Source organism: Buceros rhinoceros, unplaced genomic scaffold (assembly GCF_000710305.1).
Source record: "Buceros rhinoceros silvestris isolate BGI_N320 unplaced genomic scaffold, ASM71030v1 scaffold7899, whole genome shotgun sequence".
Taxonomy (NCBI): Eukaryota; Metazoa; Chordata; class Aves; order Bucerotiformes; family Bucerotidae; genus Buceros; species Buceros rhinoceros.
Genome location: NW_010432049.1, coordinates 9,744 through 19,842, shown reverse-complemented (window position 1 = coordinate 19,842; position 10,099 = coordinate 9,744). Strand labels below are relative to the sequence as shown.

The window sequence follows — 10,099 nt, the reverse complement described above, 5'->3', positions numbered from 1 at the left end:
TGCTGCATCTCAGCAATCCGTTTCTACAGACACTTCCCAGCAGCTGGGTGTTTGATTCTGTCCTTCTGAACAGAACGTGATGCTAAAGGGACTGTTAGGGCCAGGCGAGTGCCGCCCTGTAGCAGGAGGCCCTCCACACCATCTAGGGAGTGCCTGAACCTCTTATCTCTGTAACCTGACAGCTCATCGTTTTCCTGTCAACATGAAAAAAACCATGGTATTACATATCAGCATTGGAAAATTGATTTTAATACTAATATATAGGAGCTTCCCCTGCTCCTGTATACTTGCTGGTATTAAAAACACCACAACTCATTCTTCATGTGGAGATCCTCTGGCCGTATATTCATTACAAGGTTCAGAAATCAACACATAATCGGTGAAATTAGGGTAGCACCACACTGAGCACTCCTTTCGCTTTAGCTACACACAGGAGCATTTCTGTGCAGGGAGTATAAAAACCAGCACCTCAGAAAAAACTTAAGAGACCGAGGTGTCAAGTTGCAAATGCTGTCGGAAACTTAAAAACAAACCAAAGCACAACAAGAACTTTAAAATACGAAGTAGCCACGAGCATCAGCTTGAGGCATGACAGACACTACACAGAGGATATCAGGGTTTTGAAGGGATGAGGGTTCCCTTATGCAGCACCCCAGACACGACCCTCTGCCCCTCTTTCAGGAACCGTAACAGGGAATTTATCATCCCTGCCTTTCCAGGGTGTAATATGCCACAGCTGAGGTACAGGAGCAACAAGTGGAGGCAGTACTAAAAATCACACTGATTCAGGGACTGAAGGAGGCTGGAGCCACGATGTCGGAGCTTTGACCGAAGGAAACAAAACTATTTTCAAGTCAAAGCTCTGTCACTCCTACGGGTGGGACTGGTTCACACTAGTTCAGCTCGAGTAATCCTGCACTTCAAAAAAGAGTAATTTGTCTTGTTCCCTTACAGCTGAGGAATTTCCTTTTAAAAGTGGGATTGTGGACAGCCCTGACCCTCCTGACTTCTGCGATATTACTGCTGGGGTTTGGAGATAACATTCTGAATTACTGGAAAGCAAAAGATACTGAAACGCTCGTAGCACAAAGCAAGAACCTTAGGAGGTTGCTGCTGAAGCTCTGCCCTTTCAGCACAACGGCTTCTTCCAAACCCAGCAAGCGTGAGAAGGTTCCCTGCCCACAGCCTCTCCCTCTCCTCGGCCACAAAGCCTGTACAGCTTTCCTGCCATCATTTTTAAAGAACCAATGGCTCTTTTCTTTACCTGTATCTGTTACCTGTAGGGCCGTTTGCTTTCCGTGTGCTCTGATATCGCGTTGTCGAGGTTCACACCTACACTGCCCACACGAATTCCTTCCCATCTAAGAGACACTAACATGACCTGCTGCAGAGACTTGCCTCTAGACAAGGTGAATCACTATCAAGACACATTTCTCTGGAGGAACCAAGGGAAACCCGTCACCATGAGATATGACAATACAGATGACAAGGCAGAGATCAGCCTCACTCAGTGTCCTCAAAAAGACACAAAGGCCACGTAACCAAATGAAGTCACTTTTAAATACAAGAGAAGACAAACATGCTGTAACTATGATCTGAGCTTCCCTGCATCTTTGCGTTAACGCAGAATATTGTATCCAGTATTAGAAATAGTCAATAGTCATTGATATCCAATGTTAAAATTCAGAATGTTACGTCCAAAAACCAGTGGTAATACAGCAGAAGTCAAGAGTCAGAAGTAAGAAGCATGTCTATCACATCACACCTTCCAAAGGGCCAAGGACTCCACTGAGTTGCCTACACTGGCACTAAAAGCCAAAAAACTAATCCCTCACCGAACCTCTCCACCTCACGGCAGAACTTGAGTGCCAGCTGCCAGCCACCGTCACTGAACTGGAACCCGGCGCAACTGCTGGCTGGAGCGCTCTGGGCAGCAGGCCACTGCCCGCAGAAACCACTAAAGCTCTGCAAGCAACCTACACATACAGGAATTCAGGACAATTACGAAACGAGACAGGCATGAATTTGTGTCGTGCACGTGCAGCAGGTCCTGCAAACGATGGTTCTTGCCTCTTTTGAGTGAGGTCAGGCCTCAAGGCTGACCCTCCATGAGAGCGTTCAAAGGGCCGCTACTAAAGGAAGAACCTGCGGGCTGCCTCAGCAGATCTCTTCGGTGAGGAAATACACTCCTCGGGATGCCGATCGCACAGCAGGTACTAACTGAGAACCTACATGTTGGTCACGCTATTGCGCCACCGCAGAACTCAGATTTTCTAAACGCGGCAGACTTATGTGCGGCCATTTCACAGGGGAAGTTGTGCTTGGCTCCAGAGCTCTTATCATTGGCAAGAAAAGTGCTGTCAAGACCCAAAGAAAACAAAGAGATTTCAGCATGTGCCTTTTCCTAGGGCTTAAGTCTCTGTAGATAATGAGACTACAACCGAAATACTCGTTCAAAGTTTAGAAGCAATGCAAAATTTGTCTGTATGAGGAGATGGGTGAGGAGAGTTTCAATAACTGCCCGCTGGCTGCTGCCACAGCGGCCATGGCCTCTGGCTGGCTCAGCACACTGGTGAGGAAGCTCAGCAGACCCCTCTGTACTCTGAGATATGCGCTAAACCAACTGCAGGAAGAAAACAGCAGCTCAAGTTCAAGGCAGCCAAATAAACGTGACCAACTCACCAGTATTCTCTGGCATAGAAGCTTGATCGGTATTTCTCTCCTTCTTAAAGGAAATATTGCCAAACTGCAGCACTGAAGACACCACTTTCAGCATCGCTGCGGTAACAAAAGACAAACACAGATTCACTGAGGAGAGCTCAGCTTAACCAATTATTCTTCTGCTACTTGTATCACCTTCCTTCCAAATTCATGAGCTGAGAAAAGAAACAAAGTCTGTACTGCACTTTCTGGGCAAACGGCTTTAATCAGGCTCTAGCTCCCGTTAAGCCAACATTTGCTGCAGGCTGTCAACGTTAAATCGGGTGACATTAAATTAGCAAGAGTGTGTGCAAGAGAAAAAGGACACTGTGGAGATGCAGAAGGCTCAGTAACTCACACAGGATCTCGTCGTGTGAAAAGCCCATGATATGCATGGCTTCCATGGTCTCCTGGAAGTTGTCCTTATCTTGTTGCCCAGGAATGGGGATGTAGCCATTGGATAAAAATCTGTAATTGTTAAATCCTTCAAGCAGCAAGTCAGCTGTATCGGGGAAGAGGGAGAGACAGAAAAAAAAGCTAAAAATTGCTGTTCACACCCACCTCTACTTTGTTCTCACAAAATCAGTCCCGCAAACATGGCTACAAGCAAAATTACAGCAGCATCTGAAGCTCTAATAACGAGTGTACCTCAAAAGCTGAAGGCAGGTTCCCAGAACCTCTATCTGCAGCAACCTGCATTAACTCTTCCAGGCATTAAGGCTGTAAATAGAACATTCCCCAACCCGGATCTACGATAACCTCGAATCCCTGTTTGGAATATCCTAAAGGACTCTCTGTTGGAAGGTAACACGCAGACGGGCAGAGCTGACATTCGGTGTGGATGACTATCCCACCAGGGATGTCAAACACCAGTTCATCTACCGCAGGAGGAGAAGGGATCAGTTCTCTGAAGTCTGCACCTTCACAGAGCATCACTTACCACACCCTGGCAGGAATTCCCAGTTTACCAAAGCGAAAACCAAAAAGAGTGGAAGATAACCAGCACAGTACTGCAATGGCTGACGGAAGCCGCAGGATTTCATTATTTTGGTGAAATATCTGCTTTTCTGCCCCGTTTGCAGGCACAGTCAGGGCAGAGAGGGCTGTCCCTGGTGAGCAGGGCACACTGAGGTTTCCACCCAGCGATTCCCAGCCAGAGGCTGACCAAACTGGACTTCGTCATGTAGGAGCTGTTTGCTTGAAATACAACAGTTCCTTGACAGCAGACTTGATAACACCCAGAAGTTACTTCAAAATGAAGACACCTGGCTTTGCATTTGTCTGTTTCAAGACCAAAGACCAGTTCAAATGCAACTGTTAGCTCTGAAATAACCAAGGCAGCTCATGGAGGCAATGGGTTTAACAAAACGAGAGTCTCCACTTACACTTCAGGTGTTCTCCTGCTCCAGCCAGCAGCTGATAGAAGATATGAAACGTCCGCTCGTCTTTGGCCTGACGAACAGCACGAGACTTCTCCAGCAAGTCTGATTACAGCTAGTCAAGGATCTTCCACAATTTGGGGTTCAAAACATCCAACGCAAAGAGAACTTTAAAGCAGATTATTTAATCACTTTAAGACCAAACAGAAGAGTAATGGAACAGTAATGACAGGACTATGTCCAACAGGAACTTGCAGTAACCTTAAATAAGAAATTTTTATTAATCTCTTTAATCAATGAGAGGTTCAGACCAGTAAAACCTTACATTTAATTTCAGCACACTCGTTTCCTGGCTGGTGACTGCACTTCCCTGCCCCACTCCGCTGACAACTGTCCGCAAGGGATCAGCTGGATTTACGTGTGGGGAGCTGGTCCTTCTTCAAGCCCCCTTCTGCAAAGGTCGTACTGAATGAACTCGGCAGAGCCAAAGCCCAGCAGCTGCTGAACTCAAGTACTTTATCTCAAGTGCATTTGTCAATTCTTTTGAGCACTGAGTTTTTACACACAAGCTGCGCTGCCTTTAACCAGCTCCCAAATGCTGTCTGTGCAGCAGACAGCGTCTAACGAGCTGCCACAGGCTGTCACGATCTTTAAGTGTTTACTTCTTGATATTCCATATTGTAAAGCAAACAGTGGACAGGAAGAGACAGTGACAAGCAAAGATGGGTTCTTGGGATGAAGAAAAAATTCCTTTGGAGTGAAGTTCTGTTTTCACAGAGCTCTAGGCAAAACAATTCACCTGAACTTCCATAAAAGCAAAAAGCACCTTCATATCCCTGAGCTGAATGAAAAAAAATCATTTACCATTAAAGCGTATTTTGAGTAACTAGAGATTTTTCCCAACCTTATTAGGAAATTGTTTTTGTGATAGTTCCAAACACCCAATGCACTTAAAATTAAGCAGTTTAACTCACCGTGACAGAGCAGAAGCTCAGCTGCAGCATTATGATAGAATCACAGAATCATCTGGTTGGAAGAGACCTTTGAGATCATCGAGTCCAATTGAAACTACGATTAATACCGACATGATTTGTCGGGAGCATCACATTGTTTACTACGACTTCCAATTTCATGGTTTTATGACCACTCTGCTACTACTTGCTACTCCCCCAGAACATAGGCTAAACAAACTCAAATTTACACAGCTATTATTATTAGTATAAAGAAAACTTCAGAGAAGGGCTTTCAGGGCAAGTATTTTAGCTTGTTCTTATGGGATCATAAATAAACAAACCTTTAAGCTAAAACTGAGCAGTAATTGCTGAAGGGCCTCGTGTTATCAATGCTCCACTGGTATCTACAAGACCCAAGAAAAGAGCTAGTGTCCCAGTATGTCCAGCTCCATCGCTCTGTCAGAGACCCACATCTGCTTCCAGGCAGAGAGCGGCTGCTGCAGCGCTGCCGGGAGCAAAGCAAGCTTCTGGCCCAGGCAGCAGCTCAGCTTTGGATGCAGACAGTGGGTTTTTTCCAGCAGCGTTCACAGAGTGAACACCCTTTCAGTGTGCTCCCTACGAATTCACCCTGGTTCGAAGGCTGGTCTGAAAACCCAGCAGATTCCAGAGCACTGAATTTTGGGGTATCAGGTTTCTAGGCATGAGCACGCTGACTTTGTGATATTTGATCGGCTGTTTTGAAACAAAGGAAGAGAGGGATGTTGTCAAAGGAATGTAGAAATGTGGTAACTTTTCACAGCATTCCGATGAATCCTGGGGGGTAAAAAAAAAAAAACCACAATGGGGAAACGTGTTTTACAGTGGTGTGAAGTAGGATACATGTCTCAATGTTGGCCCCAACGATATAACCAGTAACATCAAAATTAATCCGAATGAACTTGCCCTGCAAAGAAAAGAGATTTTTTTTTTGTAATTATTTTAATTAAGACAGTGCTGTCTCTATAAAACCACAACCCTACTCGCACTCACGGGACAAGCGTTTCACACGCGTTCCAGTGGAATCACTGCCCCGCCATCATTCCAACGGAACACGTTACGCTGCACACAAACCCCTTCTGAAGATTAAAGAACCGATATTCCGGATGTTTGGAATCCAGCCTGACAAAAACCTCTCCCAAAAGCACAGCTCAGTTTCTCGCATTGACCAAACATGAAAGCAACGCTGAGATTTTAAGAGCACGGTTTTCATCCACAGCCGTCCAAAGCTCGCTGGTCTGCCCGGTCCTGCCGTCTCCCAGAGCAGAGGGGCTGCTCTCTGCAGGGCCTCTCTTTACCCACTAAGAGACCATACACCCACATCTTCCTCCTCTCTTCTCCTGTTCTCCACCGAGGACCAAACAGCCTGTTTCCCACACGCAGAGCAGCTCTTGGAAAGAGAGTGGTTGCAAGTGGGTGGATTGTACCAGTTTTAAGCCACATCAGTTTCCCCAGTCTCATTTGTCACTTGGCTACAGACATTCCCCACAGGCTCCAGCTTGGAGCTGGACCACTTTCACCAGCACTGCTACTGTATTTCAGGATTGTGCTCACGGAAATGGTTGCAAACATGTGAAGAAACCAGTGGCAACACCCAGGGACTGCACTGGGCTCTCCATTTTCACTGCACCCAGTTTCCTCAGTTCTCTGTCCACGTATAAGCAGCTACTGGGGATCAGGGAGCATCACAGCAGCCTCTCAGTAACTGTCTAAATGCTTCTCTTGACAAAACCTCCCACCAATACCTTTGGTGTTATAAAAGGGCTTCTACAACGGGGACCCAAATCCTCACTCATCTCAAGTCTCATTAGTGCTATTAGACGAAGGAATTCTTGCCTGGCAGATCCATTCAGCTCAACCTACCCACCAGCCTCATCTTAACTGCCCCACAACTGTGGTTGTGGCACATCTTCAGCTCAAAGTGATTCCTCCAAGTTTCAAGAAGACTGGGGGAATATTTTAAATTAGCTTCAATGATTAAACTACTGCTTAATCTGCAGCATGTGGAAAGCCAGTGGCTCTGAAGTGACCACACTGGGGACAAGGCTTGTTTTCAAGCCTGTCCAGTCAGGGACCAGCACATGAACTCTGATTTCTGGGTCTGAAGAAACAGCACACTCCAAGCTCAGCTTGGAACTGAAGCATTTCTACTTTTTGCTCAGTAACGACTCCAGAAAGCTGTGTTTGTACCTACCACCAACTGACATTTTACTGAAATCCAGCCAAGGGACAGATATAACACACTCATGTCAGCAGTAGCACATCCAGAACAGCAGCTGGCAGCTCTTCACCCAGGATGGGTACCACAGAGCCCTCTCCAAATGACACAGCTTGAATTTGCCATGTTACATGTGAAAACACATGTGAAGCATTACATAAGGTCTAGTCAGTGGCTTTTTCTAATATAATTTAGAACCACTTCACTCTGTTCCACCCTTAAAAGTTATCTTGTTTCTGCTGTCAAGTTACCAGTCCCATGAACAAAAATAACTGAGAGGAAACGCAGTTGTTAAAGATGCAGAGACCCACATGCTCCAGCTTCAGTCCAGCCAGCACCAGAGAGGTCACTGCTCTAGTTCATCTGCTGAAAAGCAAAGTATTAACACATCCTTTTAGCTGACACTGGCAAATCTTGCTATGAAATATTTTAATTCATCAGTTTAACTAGTGAACTCTGCTCACGCTGTCAGCAGAGCACTAAGGACACGGCTCTGGACAAAGCACATCAGAAGGCAGCATTTAGACCTGCCACATGAACCCCATGAGCCCCCTCCCCTATCCACTGCAAACCAGGGACTTTATTTCCTGGAACACAAGAGAACACTGCCTTTGGTAGAAGAAAAAAAGACAAAAGGATTGATTTGACCGCTCTTATTCCAGTCCTAGCAGGTATTATCAGCAAGCAGGGAAGAGGCAGCAGCTTCACTGCACGGTAAAGACTGTCAGGGCTGTATGGGCTGAAGAACAGCACGTTGTGGGAGGAGATGTATTTTTTTAGTCAGGTTTTAAAATGGTTGTTACTAAAGATTATTTTTTTTCCTGCATGAGATGACACCATCTGGAGTGCATTATATAAAAATAGAGCTGGAGCCATCAGAGCGATTATGTTCCTGATGGCAACAGATTCCAATATAACACAAACCAGATGCAACATCTTTTAGGAAAAAGAAGTATCCTATTAAATTAGTACAATCTTTGATGAATTCGAGACGTGCAATAAAGCAGAATTATTGTGCAGGAAAACCTGCTGATACTCTAAATCTTGTACCCAATGTATACAAGCATCACCTAATACTGTAAATAATGTGGCTGTGGAATTATCGAAGCTGAACTTCTACAGCAGTCTGCTCTACCTTCTTGACTGCAAGGGCTGAAGGGTTTAGTCACACAGTTTTCCAGAGTCCTTATCACTGGAGCCGAGTTCATACCTTATAAATCCAAGAGACTGTTGAAGCATCAAGGCAGCCAAGAAATTTTTCATTTGTTCTGTAAATTTTAGGTTCGTTCTCACAGGAAAAAAGATTTAATACCTCCTATATGGTTTTAAAGTTGTACTAAAAACATCCTTTCCCTGAAAGAGGAGATGCCTTGTTTTGCCCTTCGAAGGAAAGGAAGCTTTAAGAAGCAGTAAAAAGCTGCTCACCCTGAGTTCCACCGCTATTTTAAAAACACTGGAACACACCAGAAATGGTTCTGTGCCACCAAAACAGCGTGTGAACAGAAGGCACCGACCAACAAAAACATCAGCCAGTGACAAGAGCACCCAGCACCTTGAGTGAGTGTTTTTAATTTTCCCTCGGCAAATCAGTCAGACAAGAGGGCTTGGAAATTAGAGAGGTTTTTCTATGCAAGTTTTGTGCTTTTTTTAAAATCGAGGGTGTTGTCTCTAAACCAATCCATTGATAAAGTCACAGCTAGCGACGAGAAGGCCAAATGTTTAACTAAATGCCCTGCCGATGCCGTACTCCTTCACACCTCATAGGAGTTCAGGAGCAATTTGTGCATGTGAGCCTCAGCTTAGCTCCGTGGCAGAGTTCTGGTTGTTACACCATGAACCCTACTGTCAGTTCAAGGATGGGTGAAGACAGAAACTGGGTAAAATCACAGCAAGCTTTGCCAAGAGCCAGTGAAGATGTATCTGCAGTGACCCCAACGCAGAGTAGGAAGTTGTAGAGAACCTGAACTCATGGAGGAAAGAACAAAGAAATCTCCTGATGCTGATTAGGTAAGTCCACGGGAAGGGAATTTCTCCTCGAACAGTAACCCAGATTGACAGACTCTGAAGAGAAAAGGAGCCACTCACAAAGCGGGAGGAGTTGTCGTTTTTCACTGTCTTGGCATTCCCGAAGGATTCCAGAATGGGATTCGCCTGAAGAAGCTGCCGCTCCAGCTCCCCCTAAAAATAGACAAACAAAGAAAGGGAGACATGAGCACGTGATGAGGGGTTCCTGCATCCTGCTTCTTCCCGACTGTCATTTTACACAGGTTGTGGCAGTGACACCACCTTCAGAAGGGCGTTAGAATTTTTCCCCTCACTTCTAAATCCACTCACTCTCCTCCATCCAGTGAAGAATGTGGTTTGGGATTTTTGGTTTGCTTTTCAGAACCACACACTCATACACACACAAACAGAGCAGTGACGAGTAGGACTTGATGGATGTTGAAAATCATTGACCATGGAAGAGAAAATTCACAATTAGGGCTAATGAAATCAGGCACAGACTTTGAGTGCTTAAGAGGAAAAACGGAATTGAACTGTTTTATGATTTTAGTGCAAGGTTATTCTTAAACCTCCTGTCCAGTGATCTGACGATTTACCTCCTTTGGAAAACCTGTTTCCAAAGGTTTCACCAAATTGGTGAAATCGTCCCTTTGAATCTGCCAGACATTCAGCTCATTGCACCATCTCTGCCCTGAACGTGCCGCAGAAGCGCTCCGGAACCAAGCAACCCCAAATGCAAACAGCAGTTTCAAATTGCTCAGTTCAGCCAACATCGCTCAGGATGATTAATGCTTTTTTTTTTTTAAAAA

At 45.3% G+C, this 10,099-nt stretch overlaps 1 protein-coding gene across 1 annotated transcript in view; it reads right to left on the bottom strand.

Annotated features, from left to right (window-relative positions):
- The window catches only part of MYH10 (myosin, heavy chain 10, non-muscle), a gene marked incomplete at its 5' end in the record, with an annotated part of 50,423 nt that overhangs the window by 30,946 nt on the left and 9,378 nt on the right, over positions 1-10,099 (bottom strand). Inside the window, 5 exons of the mRNA XM_010143630.1 lie at positions 2,683-2,778; positions 3,059-3,202; positions 4,086-4,184; positions 5,912-5,975; positions 9,372-9,464. Of these exons, the coding sequence (XP_010141932.1) occupies positions 2,683-2,778; positions 3,059-3,202; positions 4,086-4,184; positions 5,912-5,975; positions 9,372-9,464 (496 nt within the window). The remainder of the gene's footprint in view (positions 1-2,682; positions 2,779-3,058; positions 3,203-4,085; positions 4,185-5,911; positions 5,976-9,371; positions 9,465-10,099) is intronic.